Source organism: Montipora capricornis, chromosome 6 (assembly GCF_036669925.1).
Source record: "Montipora capricornis isolate CH-2021 chromosome 6, ASM3666992v2, whole genome shotgun sequence".
Lineage (NCBI taxonomy): Eukaryota > Metazoa > Cnidaria > Anthozoa > Scleractinia > Acroporidae > Montipora > Montipora capricornis.
In genome coordinates, this window is record NC_090888.1 from 37,171,657 (window position 1) to 37,191,656 (window position 20,000).

The following is a 20,000-nucleotide window of genomic DNA, read 5'->3' on the forward strand; positions in this document are numbered from 1 at the left end:
CGAATTGCGTGTGGGTCTTACACGCGCGCGCTCAGCTGAAAACTTTGGAATTGTTGACACAATAGCGAGGCTGGTCAAAAAGTGACTGATTTTGTCACACAAATCAAAAATGGCGGACGTAAACAGTGGTCAGGTTAAGGAAACTTCAAACGCCTCCCCCGCAAAGGAAAGAAAGTTTTCTTTAACAGCTATGGAAGCTATGGTAGAAGTTGACAAGCTCAAAGAAAGGGTTCGTTCGCTTTCTTTTAGTAGCACTATTTCAGGTGAAAGTAGTGACAGCGGGGGCTCGGGAACGCGACTGCTTGCGAGGAAGCAAGACGATTTGATAACTTGTTTGAGTGTAATGCGGCGTTTGATGGAGCAAGCAGAAAGCGAGAGTAAGAGAATGCGAGAAGAAAAAGTCGTTATTGCGGCTAAAATTAATAATTCTCTTATCGCTGTGAACAAGGAGGTGGAGTATTTGAAAGCCGAACTTCGAGACCAAGACAAGAGATTGTCAGAGCTTTCGAAGGCGAAACTCTCTGATTCTTCCCTAACAGTAGTGACAAAATCCAATGGCGCCAAATCGTGCAAAAGCCAACTAGAAATTTTTAAAGAGGATAATGATAGATTACGCTGTGAAAATGAATTTTTAACTAGAGAAATAAGTGAGTGGAGGCACGGTAACACAGATTTGGACGAACTACGACAACGGGTTCATTCGTGTGAAAACGAAGCTTCGCGGGCAAGAGAAACAATTTCTTGTATGAAAGAGGAAAGGAAGCGTTTAAAAACAGAAAAGATGAATTTACTGCAGCAAATGAAGCAAGTTTATGGAATATTGGAAATAAAGGAGGCGGAACTGCGAGAATTTATACAAAATTATGAAAAACGGATGTCAGAAGGTGAAGAAATGGTGAGGCACCTGGAAAGCGAAAAGGGAATTTGGGAACAAGAACGAACTGATCTCGTCAAGGAATCGGAGCGCTTAAAATTTCAGTTAACAGCGAAAGATGATCAGTTAAAAGAACTGGAAACGGAACTTTTAGAGATGAGACAAAATTTGTCGGTATTGCAATCTTCGCTTCGAGAAAACAATTCACAAAAACAACTGACCTTCCAATCGAACTATTCGCTAGATCTGAAATCTCCAGGAGGGCAGCGCAAAACGAACGCAGGGAACAAAACGAAGACAGACTCCTCTCAGGATTTTAGAGATTTACCGGGATCACTTCTTAAAAATAGTGGTGAGTATTGGCTTCATTTTATTTTTAAAAATGTGTCTGCAAACAGTATTTTTGTTGACCACACATTGTGCGATCGAGACTGTTGTGTAAAAAAGACCGATGATTTAGACGTGCTATGATTTGGTCAACATTCCATATAGAAAATCATTTTGTAGAAGAAACACAAAACACACGCAGACACAGCAGAGAGGGACGCAGCATAAGTAAAACCCAATGTTAATATTGCGTTACTATTTGACCGTACATATTCCAGACTATTGATTTCACAAGTGTTTGCTTTGTCAATCACGCCCACTTACCAAACGTCATTTACCACCCCAATGAACTTCAGGCCCCAGTTGTTCAAACGATGGATAGCGCTATCCAGTGGATAAATCACTGTCCCGTGGATAAACACTAGCAAAACCGATTGAGTTATCCAGTGGATAGTGATTTGTCTGGCAGATAGCGCTATCCATCGTTTGAACAACTGGGGCCAGGTAAAGCATATTATGTAGGAATAGAGATTTTTTGCTGTCTGATTTAATAACCGGGTTTCTTTTCTGTTTTGTTTTTGTTTTGTTGAACCATCTCATTTACGGGTTTTACGTAATTAATTTAGGTTTTCATTGCTTTCCTTCCCTTCAGTGTTGCCAAATAAATTCTTGTTGTGACAACAGAAATCGGCTGAATGTTTACACTGTACAATGTACATGATATATAAAGTACAGTGTATTTATCATCTTTGAATATCTGCTCTCTCGTTGGCATGTGTATGGCATATTGTAAACAATTTCGCAGCAGATCTGTAAAACACGGTCACAAATTTAAGATGCCTTTGTGGTACTGGAACAAACAACCTAATATGGCTGATTAATTTGTTCGTTTCAAAGGTAGTTTGTTTTGGAATTACCAATTCACTGAAAAAGCGATGCTGTTTTCATAATCCTTAATTCGAAAGGCTTAGACATTTAAATTGTCCTCTTCTATCGAGCTTGATTATGAGCTGTGAAAAGAAACCTTATTTCTTCTGTGACATAACTGCTACACACATGAATTACTTTGCTTAACATTTTGCCACTGTTTTGAGGATACCACATACAGTGTAGTTTATTACATAGATACTGTAGGGTAAATCGGAATTGTGTAAGCGTATATAATTATTAGCTCTCGAGTTCTTTTCTGACCATATTGTTATGTGACAGTTAATGTCAAATTACCTTGTTACCTCTTAAATTATCCTGCTACACACAGGGATGAAATACATGTAGCTTTCTTTCAGTCAGTCAAAAGTCTTTGCCTCACCTACTGGATGAACATACTGTACATAATTTATTTTCCGGCAAAATGTTAACTTGTAATTGGAACCCCGATAGAACAGAACATGAAAATCTCATATTCAGAATGTAGAGCAGCTTCATTGGTTGAATGATGTGATGTAACAGTCATTTTATTACGTTCATATTATCACTAAGAAGAGGATAAATGTGACCTCATACGGGAAAACGTACATTAACGTTTAATGGTCTAAAGCGTCATTTAGCCATTAGCCATCGTCAGTCAGCCGTTAGTAATCCATTAGTCAATGTTAGACGGTGTCATCAAACTGTTAGACGGTTTCACCAAACCGTTAGACTGTTGCACCAAACCGTTAGTAGTATGGATAAAGCGTTAGTAGTTACCTTGTAACCGTTAGAAAAATGTAGCATTCGTTAGTTCAGTTAGCCGTTAGAAGGACCGTAACTGTTACAGTGCTTTTGGATCGGAGGACTGAAATACCACTTGTAGTAACTTACTTGTGTCATGTGATGCTGCCTCTTAATTGCGTATATTATTCTTTGTCCAGTAACATCAGAAAGAAAACTTGGTTCTAGCCAGCATTATCTTCATAAAGACAAGTGTGAGAATAAACTGAATAAAAGCCAAACACTTGCCGCTATTTCTTCCGCCACCCCGGCCCCAGATTGTATTTTCTTTACGAAGCATTGAGATGACTACGAATGTGTTCTATGAACTGTTACCCTAAAAAGTTATATAAAATTATCTTTTAGGAATAACTGACCAAAATAGATCAATCCTGGCAACAAAAGGTGGAGGGCAAAGACAAATCATGAAGTCATGCAAATGCTTTAAATAGAAAGAGCGAGTTAATAAGTGTGATAGTGATCTGGCTGCGTGGCTATCGCCTGAATTCAAAAATAAATTTTTATTACCGGTAATCGCAGTAATGAGTCCAGCAGAGCTTGAGTAAAGAAGTCGCTCGTAAAATCATTCGCTGTTTCAGTGCTACAATAATGTTTTCATTGCACCCACTGATTTATTATGAAAAACCAACAAAAGGGATCGCTAGCACAGTATGCAAATAAATTGGTCTCAAGTCCCAGTCCTTTTGTCAAACGAAACATTTCCATGACAACATAACATTGCGAAATATGTTGGAAGTGCGGAGTTTAGTTTTAATTCACAACGTGATGGCCGAGATTGAACACGAAAGAGAAGATTTTGAGGAAGTAGTGGAAAAAGTGAAGAAATTTCTGCGAGATAGCTGTGGTTGTACTCTTGGTCCAAAGAACAGTCCATGTTCCTTACAGTTTACTGAAGAAACAGTGTTGTTTAATTTAAACAACTGCCTTGAATTGTCGAGTGCTGAGCTTGATCTTGTGATTTTAACCTGTATCCAGGCATTCACCCGAGCTTAGTTCATTGGATGTAAAAGGAGTCCTCGCTGCTCAGTTTATTACCAGTCAAAACCAATTTTCAAGGACATGTTTTTGTGCTTTTACAGTGTCAGCTACTCTAGATTTCGTCGACTTAAATACGAGAAACACGGTATCTCCCTATGGCAACATGGCAACACAAGGCGACTCCCAACTGTAGTGAATAAATGTTTTTGGATTTTATGTATTCTAGTTATTTCGTCAAACCCTGTGAAGGCCTTTAATTCTGCGTGGCTTACTTCATGAAAACGGGCAGTGCGCTCGGAGGTATTCAAGAGCTTTTGACGGGCATAACTACTTTCTGGTTACCATTAATTCCCATAGATCATCTCCTATGAAAACTAAGAAAAATATCTAATTCATTACGATTATCTAAAAAAAAGTAAATGCCAGTGGCTTCCACGAAATCTGGAACTTGAATATTATCGAGCTGGTCATTTCCAGCGAGCTTTTTTCTTCAGGATCGGTGTCATCATTCGCGCCTTGGCTTGTCACCGTCTTCTTCGCCACTTTTAAAGCCATCTGAATCAAAATTGCTATCACTAGTATCCCCTCTTCTTACAGGAAAACCATAAAAGCTCCCTTTATCCTCCGAATCCTAAAAAAAGTAGGGATATTCCCATCATTTGATGCGTTACCTCATGCATCAGCCGTTGTTTTCATCTAATTTGGTGTGATCGCGCGATCGAAAGGACGAAAGGCCAGACCTCATTTGTCGAGTCTCTTATCAGCTGTCAAAATATGCTCACAAGACGACAAATGATTGGTTAATTATCCTCCTAAATCTCCATAACAACAAAAAAAATACAGATTCACCAAGGGGGAGTGAGTGGAGGCCTAAGATCAAGCCGCCATGATTGTTTGTTGCCGGTTACGATAATTCAGGGTTCGTCACGCGCGGCCAGTTACGGCTGGTTTGAATGTTGATGGGTTTAAAATCTGCAACACTTAATTATTTATCGTTCGCCTGTTAGGCTTACGCTTCAACTTTACTTTCGTTTTTCGGATAAATGGCTTCCTCCAACAGTTAAAAGCTTTCAGGTATTCTATTCACTAACCGTCTAACGCCTCTAGCCATTCACTAGCTGACCATTTTAATGCTTTAGCATACCGTTAGGTACCATTAGCTTCCATTACCCGTCCGTTAGTTTGCCGTTAGTTTTGTCCGTTTAACGTTAAAACGTTAATTTACGTTTTCTCGTGTGAGGTCACAAATGCATTCTAAACAATATTCAAATAATAATAATTATTCTGGGACATGTGATGTCATCAGGCACTCAGTATTTTAAAAGAAACTGACACAGTTGTCCGTCATGTATGTGTTGTAGTTCAATTTTATCCCCCGTTTTAGTGTTTTTTACCCTGGAGCAGAGTCTCCAGCAAACGAACGACAGGAAGAGGAAAGGAGACTGCAGAAATCATGAATCTTTCCCATTTTAGCATTTGTGGCGGTTGCCAAGAAACACTCTCGTTTCCAGTTAGAATACTAAATTAACCGTATTACTGGCGACTAAATCAAAAATTCAGGCAAAATTGATTCGCAATCAATCAACAAGGTATTTTTGAAAAATAACACTCGCCATTTAACTTAACACAACCCAGGTGAAAATTTTCAAATGATCTTTAAGTATCTTTAAAGATCTTCATAAAGATCTTTATGGATCCTAATAAAAATCTTAGAAAAGATCCTCAAAATTCCTTGCCAAGATCCTCAAAATTCTTGCCAAAATCCTTGAGGATCTTTAAGGATCTTCAAAGCTTTTAAAAGATCTTTTGAGGGTCTTGTTAAGATCTTTGTGGATCTTTCCGGAATGTTACCAACTTGGAGGAATTTCAAAGATCCTCAAGGATCTTCATTATTTTAAAAGATCCTTTGATGATCTTGTTAAGATCTTTGTGGATCTTTACTAATCTTACCAAAGACTTTAAAGGATCTTCAATAACAGACAACTTTTTTAAAAGACATGTTTCGGCATGCTTATGCCATCATCAGTTTAATGAGTTCCTAAGTTTGAACAGTTATAAAGTCTACAGGTAGATGAAAAAATTATTACAACATGACGTAATACAAAAGCGGGTACTATTTACAGCGTGACACCAAACATCAAGGTGTAAACTAAAACGGAATTAGCACCAACATTGCCTTATCCTCTTTAGGTGAGGTATTGTCAGCAATTCCTTGCACTGGGCAAGCATTTACATTGTAAAAGAAATGAAATATGGCAAGGATTTGCAGTAAATCGAAAAATTGAAATAACCGCCATTGATCTGGTGTGAGCCAGCAATTTTTGGTGCTGGCCAACTGCTGACCAGAGCGGTTTAATTTGTGATTTACGCATGCACTGCGGGCCTATTGCCACCGTGGACTTACACTCTTAACCCGGTGACGTTGTGTAGTGCACTTATAATTACAGGGATTTCCAGTTTCTCTTTTTCTTTTTTAACAAAAAAAATTCTTCTCACCACGCAGTCTAGTTTAGCTACCCTGTATCAAAGGATGTCTCATAACTGTGACCTATTGTCTTAGTAATGCCATTTGAGGATTTGAGTTGCAAACCTTGCAAATTGACCTCTAATCTCAGTCTTGTGGTTTTACTACAAATCTACCCAAGGAAGGCATAGACTGAGGATATTACATGGCCATGCGGGGATACAAAATTTCTTTTTCATGTGTTTAAAAGTATTTGTCATTGAGCACAGCGAACAAGTGAAATATTTCAAAATGAGAAGAGAAATGTTGTATCTTCCAAGTTGTCATGTAATGATCTGTTTATTATTTATAATGTTGCATGTCAAATTATACCTTCCAGGTCAATTTGTTTCAACCTACATGTAGGTAAATTCATTTCAACTGTGGTTAAAATATTTTCAACCTGGGTTATTATGAACTGCTTAAAAACGGGTTTTTCAATTTTTTCACTTACCGCCTCTCCCTTTCCTTCCCTTTTTCTTTACTACCTCTTCCTTACATTGATCTATTACGTAAGGACTGTGTAACTCCTCTTGAGCTTCCATGTAGCATTCGATGTCCAAGATTACGTCTCCTCTGCACTAACCACTAAGCCATCAAATCAGCAACTGAAATTCGCTGGATGTTTTTTCTACCAATGACATTAAGCTATTTTCATGGCAACCGCCATTTCGCACATGCCTTAGTGACACAAAGTGAGCATTCGATGTCCAAGATTATGTCTCCTCTGAGCTACCCACTAAGCCATTGAATCAGCAACTGAAATTCCCTGGATATTTTTTCTACCAATGACGTTAAGCTATTTCCAAGCCTTCATGGCAACTGCCATTTCGCACATGCATAAATGACACAAAGTTAGACTTAAAAAAGTTCTTCTCATCCACAGTTATAAGGCCACCGATAGAATTTTATGAAGAAGTTCAAGGGTGGCAAAATTTATCTAGTGAACAAGAGCGATAAATGCTCTGAGTCTCCAGTGCAACAAAAAGTAAAAATTGTTAGCAAGAACCAAAGTGGGTTCTTGATTCTAAGGACAAATCATGATCAACAGGGACAACAAATACTGTACGATTAAGTTACGTCACTATGCAAAATAAACCAGGAACACGGTATTTTGTCTAATATTAATCACAACAAAGCACCTTTACCTGATCAACTGCCTTCCCGTATTTTGCGAGATTGTTCAGAGGAACTGTCAACACCTTTGGCACTCTTATTTAATTCATCGTTAAGATCTGGTGTGATGCCAAAGTTATGGAAATCTGCCAACATTACTCCCATGAACAAAGGTGACAAAAAGAATTGGAAAATTATAGATCCATCTCACTACTACCAATTCCCGCAAAAGGGAATTTGATATGATCATATTTTCCCCTATTTAACTGAGTAGCAGCATGTCTTTATCAAGGGTAGGTCATGTGTGACGCAACTGATCGTGACCTATTATCACTAGGCCAAGGCCCTTGATGACGGCTGTCAAGTGGACGACTGGATTTTTCTAAGGGTTTTGATAGTGTCTCACTCAGTTTTGTTAAAAAAGTCATGCAACTTTGGGCATTCTGGATCTCTTCTTCGATGGTGTGATAGTTATATTTAACAGATAGAAGGCAGAGAGGGTTAATAAGCAAGTTTCGTATTCCCGGCCGTACTGGGGCGAGTGCACCATAGCGAGGCTAATGCGGGCAAAAATTTTTCACGGCAAAGAAACTAATTTAACTTTCCAGCTTTATGTTGTCAAGACATTTACATGTATCAAGATAATTAAAAATATCCAAGTTTATGAAAACAGCCGTAATCTTGCCGATAAAATGGTGCCTAATTTCGTCCAAATGAGAGTTCCGGAGTTGAAAACGTGCGGCGCGATGAACTTTTGGATTTGTGCGGTACTCATGAACTTGCCATTGAAATCATCGATGAACAAGTGGATCAGAACGATATTTCTGCGAAGCTGATAACGGACGAAGAACTATTAGCGATCCCTATTCGCTTCATTCGGACTGGACAACAGATTTTTCGCTGTTATCGAATTACACCTGGGGCGACATGTATGCATATTTAATCATAAAAGAGGGATATGACCACGAAAGTTTAAAAGCTTACAAATCATTGGAAGGATATAGATTATGCTGGGATGGACATGTGCAAAGCCTCCAAACCAACAAATCGCTTATTTGTGGATGCCACCTGATAAAGTTCAGCGTGAAACCAACCGAATGAGAGAGAACTCAGATAGACAATAAGCCAAGCTATGATGGCTGGCTACTTATAAAGCAAAGTGGTTCAGTTCATTCAGCTCATTGTCCCTGCATAGGACCATTGGGAGGAAGACAAAACTCGTGCAAGGCACGAACAAACTAGAGCGTGTCAACCCAACCGTCATTGTCAACAAAAACGAAGAAATAAATAAAAGATGGGTTGTAAATGTGTCAGACTGTGACCTGGAAGCCAATGAGGTATCGCTCCTCAGAAAAGGAATGAAGTTCGCAGTCACTCCTAGAAGTGTGCTGGTTAAGGAGATCCTAACCGCTGTGGAGCAGGGAATATCGAACCTACCACGAGACGCCAAGGATGAAGTGTAACATCATGAATGCAAAAGCGCCAAAAACTTGCAACTTGAGCCAAGGTGAGCGACGGGCGATGACAACAACAACAACAATATTTATTAACTCACACTTATACTAATTACAAAGGATTGTTATATACATTACAAGTTAATTAAAGAGAATACGGGTAATTAGGAAAAATCTCAAAGAAAACGATAGCATTCTCGTTCTTCCTGCTGACAAGGAAATGCGACTGTGGTGATGAATAAACTAGACGCAATCCAGTTTCTAGCACTACCAATTTGCTACAAAGGAAGTTAGGAGAACTAAAAAATCGGGGAACCTAACAGAGAAAGAGTACTTTAAAATCAAACCCAGTGATCCTGTGCCAGCTGCCTTTTAGGGACTTCCAAAAGTGCATAAAGTTCAGTTAACAGTAAAAGACGACCACTACACCTTGGCCAGTCCGTCCACACCGATACCCCTTAGACCTATCAATAGCAGTATCGGGTCCCCTACGTTTCCAAACTTGTATTTGGCGAATTTGCTCAGCCCCCTACATTCAGATCATGGCTACACGATAAAGAACTCAAAGGAATTTGCAGATTTCGTACAGACCCAGACAGTCAGACCGGATGAGGAAATTGTATCTTTCGACGTCATATCCCTGTTCACCTTGATTCCTGTCAATCTAGGAAAGACAAGACAAAACTGACCAAAAATCAAATTGTAGAGCTGACGAAAATCGTACTGCACAACAGCTTCTTTTCATATGAAGGGACTCTGTATCACCAAAGTTTTGGCTGCGCTATGGGCTCACCCGTGAGCGTAGTCATCGCCGACCTGGTAATGGAACACGTCGAGGTTCAGGCTTTGTCAACATTCACGGCTTCCCCCTGCTGGTGGTTCAATTTCCATCGTCATCTTAATGCAGTCAACCCGCACATCCAGTTCAGTACAGTACATGTAGAGCACATCACACCCATGGACGGTAAACCCACCATCGTGTTCCTGGATACTAATGTATCCACCCTCCCCAATGGTGAGGTTAAGGTGCAAGTCTATCGAAAAGCCACCCATACCAACACATACTTGGCATTTCATGCACACCACCCTGCACAACATAAGAGATCAGTCGTCAGCACGTTGATGCACCGCGCGAATACCATACCTTCTAGCGAGGCCCTGAGAACAGAGGAAACATCCCATATTCAGGACAGCCAAGGTCTTGCGCCTGGTATTGGTTGTCAAACGCTCTTTATCGACAATACCCGACTTTTAGCTGTTATTTCTTTGCTACAAAGTATTTATCTGGAATAATACGGAAAACAAACGCTTGTCTATTATGTCTGCTGTTTATTTTGATACTTGCCTTGCGTTTATTTTGCTTTGTTAGCGTACAGCACCAAGACAAACTTGGTGGAATCAGAAAATTTTTCGTCCGGCGCGTTACATTTTTATCCGAAACATCGCACTTTAAACATCGTTTCTATCGTTTGTATCATTTCAAACTTTCTATCGTTCGTTTGGTTCGCGCCATCTATCGTTTGAAAGGATGGAAAGAAAACGTTTAAAGCATTTCGAAGGTTTCAAAGGTTTCGAGCCTTTCAAAGTTTGTACTTTGCGTGAGAGAATTAGTCACGTACTGAGTAAAAATTATCATGTACTAGGCAACCAAACTTTGTTCAGTGAAGTAGAACGAGGTAATTGTTTTGTTTTGGCGCTTTTCACGGCTTTGCAATTTTCAAAACTGGAATTTTAGCGTGTATTTTGGGTTATGTACGAAAGAAATATTTCAACGAAGGAAACCAAGTGTTTTACAAACCGTCCAAACGATTCAAACGAAACGAACCAAACGAACCAAACCACACATCAAACCATTTGAACGCTAAGCCAAACGAAAATTTCAATTTTGGCGTGATGGTTAGTGCAAAAACTAGTAGCGTAACGCTAGTTCCACCACTATTACTCTAAAAGTACTCACTGTCTGTGGATGAAGGTTTCCCAGGGTATTGTCCAACTAATGTGCACCTAGAAAGAAAATATTTACGCAAACATCTCAATCGCGTTCACTGCTGTTTTTCTCGCTGATTTCAAGTGCGCGTTTTATATTTTGTTGTTAATTGAAAACAAAGATATTTTGAAGCTTTCTTTTTAGCAGCTAAATGCACATGAAATTTACTTTCCATTTCTGTTTTTAGATTATTACAGTAATGTTGTAATCTTAAATTCCAGGGCTTTATTTAGCGTTACGTATTTTGGAATGGCCTTGACCACCAATACCGTGCACAAGGCCCCTGCAGGTCAATGGATATCCCACCAAATTTATTGAGAATGCTGCCCAACCAAGGTCTGGCCCACAAAGCCGCCATCCTGACCTTGCTGGCCTTGCCGTGGTACCCTATGTTGAAGGGGTATTGGACAGGGTAAAACGCACACTGCAACATTTTAACATAGAGACTGCTTTTAAGCCCATACGCACACTTGCTTCTGTCTTCAAAAAACCGAAGGACCGTCCATCGGAAGAAAAAATAGCAGGCATCGTTTACAAGGTTGAATGTAAAGACTGTGATTTTTTAGGAAAATTATAAAATTCATTTTATGAATTAAAATCTATTTCAGTTCTGATGGTGCCTTTAGACATGTGGGGGCTGCTCTCATAAACCTTGAAGAAACTCTTCGTGAAAACAGTGTGGTTACATGTACAGGGTTAAAGTGTATGTGGGAAAAGAAAAGAAGAACACGTGAAGTAGTGACACCTGTCGAAAAGATGGATTTTACCAGGGCCACTATTGGGAAAAAAAAGAAAGGTACATGTAAACCAAAAGCAACCATCTTTGATCCACGGCCAAGTTACATGGCACAAACAAATCCTACTCTTGAATTTCAAAGCCTTATTCTTTTAAAAGGTGCAGCAAGTGCAGTGGGTTTGCATGTTATGGCTGAGCCACAATTGGAGGAGGCAGTTGAAGATCAAGAGAATCTGGATGTTCATTCTGATACACAGACACCCCAAGACACCCCAACATGAGCCATACAGCATTGAAAATCTCTCACCATTACGTGAAGGAGCCACTTTGCAACAAATCAAGGATGCTTGTGTGGCTGTTAAAAGAAAAATCAGTTTTTCAGATGATGAAATAGTTATTGTTGAAAAAAAAAAACAGATTACGAAGTAAATGTGCAGATTGGTATCGCTTTAAGAAGGGGTGCATTTCTGCCTCAAAATAGAAAAGAGTTGCCAGTCTTAAACCCACTACTTCCCCAACTAAGGCTTTAAAAGAAGTAATGGGCTACTCAGACATACCACGGACAACTGCTATGAGAGAGGGCGTAGAAAAAGAAGAAGAAATTGCACAAGTTTTCATTTCAGAGATGAGCAAGAAAGGTTTCAGTGGTGTATCCTTGGAGGAGTGTGGATTTTTCATCAGCAGGTCCCATGGTTATCTTGGAGCATCTCCGGACAGAATAATTTATTTACCGACCCAGAGTGACCCAGGAGTGTTGTAAATGAAATACGTTCAAGTTAAGCCAGGACAAACCCTTCTTTTAGACGTGCTTGTTAAGCAATCAGTCTGCACAGAAAATGAATCCAGTTTAATTCTCAACAAGAATCATAAATATTTCTACCAATTATGTCATCAGATGTTTTGTACCACATACAAATGGGGTTACTTTATGGCATATGGTACAAATAAGGAGTTCTTCATGCAGCACGTACATTTAACATATGAAGAAAACATCTGGAAACCAATCCTTCTAAAACTAACTGGGTTCTATGAAGAAGTAATGCTCCCTGAGTATTTCCAAGAGTTAAATTTGGTTTACCCCGAACAAAACTGTATGGGTTCAGGGTTTTGTAACTATGTTTAACTGTACAATATGACACACTAACTTGTTTGGCATAAGCTGATTAGCAGTTAAAGTGCACATTCGGTAGCCAGAAACAGTTCTGGTCAAGCTGAAAAAAAAATATCAGCAACTGTCAAAATGCTATTTTTTTTATTCTAGATCTGATTGATTTTCGTAAAATAACCTGTAACTGTTCTGCGGAGCATTACAGGGTAACTGGTACTCTTCATGTTGAAAATCATTTCTCGAAGTGTTCATGGCTATTTTCTCTCAGATGTAAGGAAACATCAGACATTGCTAGAAAACTTCGACATCTATTCTGGATGGTGCAATTTCGGTCAAAGTTTTAATCTGACAAAGGAAAATAATTTGTGAGTAAAGTGTTGACAGACTTTCACTGCAAACACAACGTTCGCATTGTGAAAAAAGAATGGTGGCATGAGCAAATAGAGCAACGAATGATAACCTTAAATTAAAGTTCGCGGTTAAATTAAAGAAAAGGAAATAAGGAAAAAAATTTGTGAGTGAAGTGTTGACAGACTTCCGCTGCAAACACAACGTTCGCATTGTGAAAAAAGAATGGTGACACGGGCAAATAGAACAACTAACGGTAACCTTTGCGGTTTAATTAAAGAAAAGAACTTGTCACCAAACCACTGGTGTCATTTTCTTGGACAAACTGCGTGTAAAAAAAAAACATTACCATTCACATAACCATTGCCACAATGCCATATGCATGGTTCAGAATCCCTCAGAGAAAAGAAATCAAAAGGCCACAAATGAGTCAACAAGTCACAGCTACATTAATACAGAGCAGATGGTCAATAATTTAAAAAAATGGATGACCCAGACACTGAAGGAGAATGGTTTCTGACCGCAGACTGCAGACTAACCCTAATTAAATCACATGCAGTTATTGAAAGCTAACTGTTTTAAAATGGGTTCTTAGATTTAAATACTGTTTATCAGGCTTTGAAATGGTTGCTAATAGACTTAAATACTGCTTTTTTAAGTTATTAGCTCTATTCACCTGAAGGTGAAGATCAACAGCAACAAGAAGTTCAAACTTCAGGATTATGTGATGCTGAAAATTAATAAAATGGACAAGGAAATGCCCCTTCATCCAAATATGCTACACTCTTAAGTTGCAGAACTTGAAGGGGATTATGCCAAAAAAGGAAAAATAGCAGTTTCAGTTTAATTAATAACTACATACATTTGGACAAACAGACTCAGCAAAAACAACAATTACTGTTACAACAGCAGCAACAACAAAAACCCAAACATTTTATTTGATCATTAATTAAAAAAAAAAATGGGTGTATTATGCTTATGTTTTAGTTTATCTTTAGTGAAAAGATTGCCCCCCCCCCCCCCCCAAAAAAAAAAGCTACATTGTTTAGAGATCCACACATTCAAACATGCAATCACCAAAATACGTCAAGAAGGAATACATGTGTTCAGTGAGTGAAACAAACATCACTTTTTTGTTCTGTAAGGTTTTCTATTACATGTGTTTTAGCAGCTTTCTCCCAAGCAGTCAGATGTTTTAGAAAAACGTGAAAGAATTAATACTACTAAAATGAGCACAGTTCACAATGAGTGGTTAAAAATGTAAGAACTAGTTTTGTCATGATCCAGATGTGACACTACTTATAACTAGTATGGTGGCTTGACCATTGATGAAAGAAACAATGAAGGTGCTTCGAGGCGCTAATAAAATGTTACAACTGTTTGTAAAGACAGTAAAAAGTTTAACAGAGATTCAGGCTTTTAGCCAGGCGGCCGTCCAGCCGTCCAAAGGACGGCCAGTTCTCAGAAATGGGAGATTTTCGACGGCCTGTTTTGGGCGGCCATTTACGAGCTTCTGTGCTTAATGTAAATAAAACAGTGTCTATAAATTAATAACACATACATTTCTTTTTGCTCTCAAGAGTTGTTTTAGTGTTGCTGTCGTATTTTTCTTCTATATTAAAACTTTTTTAGCGAGTTTCCTTTCTGTTTTGATCAATTGAATCAAAGTTGAGCAAAGCGATTTCACAGGCAAAGCCACTGTTCAGTGATATTGACTTACCAAGTCGTCCCCAGGCTACTTTGCCGGCTGCTATAAATTAGTACACACGTTGGTGATTATTTATGAGGATATGAGTCAAAGATCATGCGCCTTCCAACTCGGTAAGACGATCTCACGGCTGCAAATGTTATTGTAATCGCTTGATTGTATTCTGCTCTGTTCAAGCGAAATCTGGCGGGCATTACAACAAAATAGCCATTGGTGTAATAACATGTCCAATCATCGTAATATTGCTTTAGGAATACTAATAGTAGGTGAATAGTTAAAGATTGTAGACCAGAATGCAGTTCGACCAACAAAGCCACGCATATCTGTTCTTTCGTGTAAATCATGGCTTGACAACTTCAATTTTCAATCACTCTTCATAACAACTGGAGTTCCTATCCGAAATATAATTCAATGTTAAACAAGGTAAGTTGAGGAAAGGATAGCTTAGTAAAATTATCAAAGAAAAACAGCGGTTTAATAGGTAAATTGAAAGACGTTTACAGCTGTCAGAATCGCGAAAATCACGTCTAAGAGGCTTCAATTTTTCAAAATTTTCTGGGGGAGCATGCCCCTAAACTCCCCTAGGAGGGGGGTTAGGGTTAGGCTGCAGGCGTCATGCTACGTGGGCCAAAGGCCCACATAAAATTTGGACTCCCACTTTCAAAATCCTGGCTAAAAGCCTGCAGAGATTGTAATCTATAATAAGCAAAATATTGTAGACTAACTCAATGCGAACAGAAAGAGAACAAGTACAGGAAAGTACAGCTGGTCTGCTCTAGTAGACTATCTGTAGCCATAAACAAAGTGTATTATTGTGAGGTAAGGGAAATTAACAGACTTTTAAGCTAAGACATTCACATGTCATACAGCAAAATAATGCAAATGCAAGCCAATGACATCACTGAATTTGAAGTCTGCACAGTCTCAAGGATAAATTACAACTGATAACTGGGCAGTGCTACTTAAAGTACATACCATAATTTCTGGCCGATTACCCACACCGGCCCATAACCCACACCCCAAAGCCAAAATAAAATAATATCCATTAAGCCTTCAAAAGACTTACGGGTAAGGTAGAATTTAAAAGTAAGCTCATCTTATTCAGAAGCATGCAGTCATGTGTACCAGTCAAAACAAAACTTTATGCAGAGTTCTTCATTCATTTTAATGACTGCAACTTTACCATGTCTGAAAACTAAAAAGTAACCCAAATGATTGCATGTATACAAATTATTTTAACTATATACCTTTATGCAAATTGCAGTGAGCTACATGTTCATGTAAGAACTAAATAGTTCATTAAAATCTTGTTTTGAGCATAACACTGTTACTAAAACATGGACATTGGTGCATAAAACAAGATGAAGTGGATAGATTTTTATCATTGAGCCATCCATTAGAATGTACATGTAGTAGATTATGATTGTGTCTTCTCATGGAACTTGATTCTAATGTTAAATTTATACCTTTTTTTCCACTTTAGTCTCCTTACAGAATATTGTTGATCCCTCACTGGATTCTGCTTCCTTAAATTCGCAGTCAGATGTGAGTCAAGCAGTTATTTCTTCTGAACAGGAAGTGTTTGAACTTGGTGTTCGTAACAACTTGGAAGTATCAAACTCAGGAAAAAAGACAAAAATACGCTCCTCTTCACTCTCAAGGTTTTTCTCGAAAGGAAAACAGAGGAGAGTTGAGTACACTCCTGTTATTCAAGGTGAGACATGGATCATGATCTGATAGTTTTCACTTTATCTGCAATGAAACTTGGAAAAAAAAAAAGGATTTATGCAGTTTTTTTTTGGTTGCAGCAGCACTTTTTAGTTTTTGGCGATTTCAGCATTCCAATGCGAATGCCAATTAAGGCCAACAGGAAAACACTGGTTCCTATCTATCTAAGTCGTGTTGGCCAGTATCAGTACCTGGAAGGGTGTCCAACTAGAATACCCTGTAGGACAGAAGTCTGCCATTTGCAGCATTTGCCTTGCTTCACTGCGGACAAGTTAAATACATGTACCAGTATCAGTCCTGTTTGTTACCATACCATGCATAAGTGGATTAAGTTTGTGCTAGTACTAGACCCTGCAGTCCTGAGGTTTCTTTCTCTAGGTTCTCTAGGTTACATACTTTCATTGTATATCTCCCTTGGCATGATGTTCCTTCCACATGTTAGAGTTGTATTCAATAAATGTTGGTGTAAAATGTGTCCCTTGTTAAATAAAGTGTTCTCTAAAAAATGAAATAGACGAATGCTTTGTTTATGGTGGAAGTGCACTTTAACTATCAAGCTAGTTCATAGGCACCCCACTCTTTAAAATAATCTGAAAGAAACTAAGTATTCAAACTGAACAGAAACATGAAGAAGAACAGCAGCTGGCAGGAGGCAAGCAGTTGGCTATTTACAACGCATAGTAGAGTTGAATCCAGGACAATCAGAAACAACTCCAAACCAGAGCTTAATTAGAACATGATTTGAACCCGGGGCAACCGTATGCAAACCCACCATTCTAACCACTAGACCATGCCACCTCCTCCTCTTGTGACCAAATGTCAACTTACAAACATTGTTGAATTTTCAGTATCCACTTAGCACAGCTTGTTAAAAATAATTATTGCTTTTAGTAACTGAATATTTAGATATCAACAATGTGGATCACATCCCAGCCAGCAGTAGTATTGCTGAGAAGACACGAGTGTGGCAAATGCACAAAGACATCCCTATGGTGTGTTGGAAAGCAAACATGGTCTTAGCTTGGCTGGAAGTTGAATGCCACATGTCTATGTATTCACAGATGTGTTATGAAAACATCAAGAGCGGCAAGGTGCTTTTGGAACTTACTGACTCTGAGCTAGAGGTTGGACTTGGAATTAAAAACATCATGCACCGACGAAAACTCAGACTAGCTATAGAGGAATATAGGGAACCTGCTGCTAGGTGAGTTTAGTGGTATTGTTTGTTAATACACCAAATGCTGTCATATACTGAAAAAAAAATTGTTTGCATGATAATTTTCGGTACAAACACTAGTTCAATTGGGCCCAAGTATTAAACACAAACCACCCACCCCCCTCCCCCCTCCTCCTTCTTCCTCCTCCTTCTTCCTCCTCCATACAGGACTCAAAGTTTGCGACCACCTGGTCGCACATGCGACTAGATTTTTAATTGCGCGCCTAAAAAATCATGTGTGGTCGCACCTGCGCGCCTAAAAGTCCTGGAGTTTAGTGCGACTGAGCTCATCGCCACTCAACTCTGCTGTTGCCTGACCATCCTTATGTACTTCAACCAGTCAGACACGAAACGGAAGCTTGAAATAATAAATTCAATCGATTTTAAAACAATGAACTATATAGAGGAGAATCAAGTCTGATGTAAGAAGCAGCCTCCACGTGTCGACAACAGAAGACCTAATCTGCATCAGTATGGAAGGACCAGAATTAGAAGCTTTTGACCCAACACCGGCAGTTGTCAGGTGGTTTAACAGTGGTCAGAGATCAGGGCATCCTAACTTTGCTTACAGAAGATGGCCAGATGAATTAATTTCAGTTGCTGATTCATGGGACTCACCAGATTGCGAATGATCGCGTTGATGTTGTATTAACGACGTGGTTCTACGTCTAAGTCTGTATCAGCTTTAAACCAAAAGTGTATTACTTTTGCAAATCAAAATTAAATGAAACTTGTGAGCAGTAAACTGACAGTGTTAATGCTAAGTTCAAAAGGAACTCGGAATGCAGATTTTTCTGTTGTCTTGAACGTACCATGAAGTGTAATACCGGTACTACGTGAAATTGAGAAGGTTACGGTAATTTAAAAAACACATAACAGTATTATTGTTATCTCCAACGTACAGTAAGAGCCTGAAAGTCGAAACAAACACAGGGATCATTCAAAATAAAAGATAATGCAAATAAATGATTACTTACACAACATCTGAAGTTTTCTGATTTTTTGGTTCCACCAGTATTTTAAGCTGTGTTCCTAAAATTCTTAGCTGTGCGCCTTAATTTTTGGCAGTGCGCCTAGAAATTTACGCCTGGTAGCACAAGTGCTCCCAAAGCCAAAAATAAACTTTGAGCCCTGCCATTCCTTATGGACTGGAGCCACTTTTTTTATTAATGACATAGAAGATAAGAGTCATACCGCATTTACCCGTGTATAAGTCGACCTTTTATGGCCTGAAAAGAAGCTCCAAAAATCACCCTCGACTTATACATGGGTTAAAGATTTTGAGGCAAGTTCCAGCTAAGTAATTTATTCAAAATTAACATAATAATGATTGTTGTCTTGGGCATAACGAACGCGGTGGACAAAAGCCGACAAAAGACTTCAAAATGAATGTAAGCAATTCCAGTTGAAATGAAAAAGGATTTGTCCAAATCTAAATGTTGAAGATACTCACAAGCACAAATATGAAATAGACACTGGAAATTTTCGTTTTCCAAAGGCGGAAAGCTCTAAAAGGCATTTCTGTTTCTTCAAATGAGCGCGATCGTTCAACGGCTTAGTAACCTGGCGCAATACCTTGTGTGCGTGCAAGCTATTGTCACTCGTGTTGCATGCAAATGCTGGTTGGTAAGGATTGTTTTTTTATTCTTTATACAAACTTGGCTGATTTAAATGCATTTGCAAACTTCGTATTGTTTAGTTTATGACTTTTGTTTTGTTTGTCATGTGAGAAATTATAAGTCAAGGACCAATTAAACCTTGCACATTTTCGCATCGTTCGCAAGTTATTTTCAAAGATTGACTCCCGTTTCTGTGATGTTGTGCTTATCCTCTAAAGCCCTTTATCGTTGAACAACGAAACAGGTTAGTTTGAGGTTTTCGTGTTCGATTTTCTGAGAACTTCAAGGACAAAATGCCCGCATATACAACAACTGCTGAACCACCAAACTATTTATAAGCGCTTGAGGCCCTGATTTTTTGTGTATCCACATTTCCAGAAATCAAAGAATACAAGACTATTGTCCCAGCAACATTTAACAAAGAAATTAAGAAATTGCTTTTTTTGCCATCAAAAATGGGGGGTCGACTTATACACGGGTAAATACAGTAATTATTGAAATGGAGGTCCTATTTCTTAACTCTTTATAACTGGATTAATAGTTGTAAACAAGGTCTACTGTTGAACGGCATGGTGCTAGTAATTGTAA

General features: G+C 38.8%; 1 protein-coding gene across 2 annotated transcripts in view; it reads left to right on the top strand.

The window, feature by feature from the left end:
- Positions 1-81: 81 nt before the first annotated feature.
- LOC138052050 (kazrin-like) overlaps positions 82-20,000 on the top strand; it is a 50,038-nt gene continuing 30,119 nt past the window's right edge. For both annotated transcript variants that reach the window (XM_068898404.1, XM_068898405.1), the window contains exons 1-3: positions 82-1,226; positions 16,333-16,563; positions 17,469-17,781. In XM_068898404.1, the coding sequence (XP_068754505.1) occupies positions 110-1,226; positions 16,333-16,563; positions 17,469-17,781 (1,661 nt within the window). In that variant the 5' untranslated portion in view covers positions 82-109. The remainder of the gene's footprint in view (positions 1,227-16,332; positions 16,564-17,468; positions 17,782-20,000) is intronic.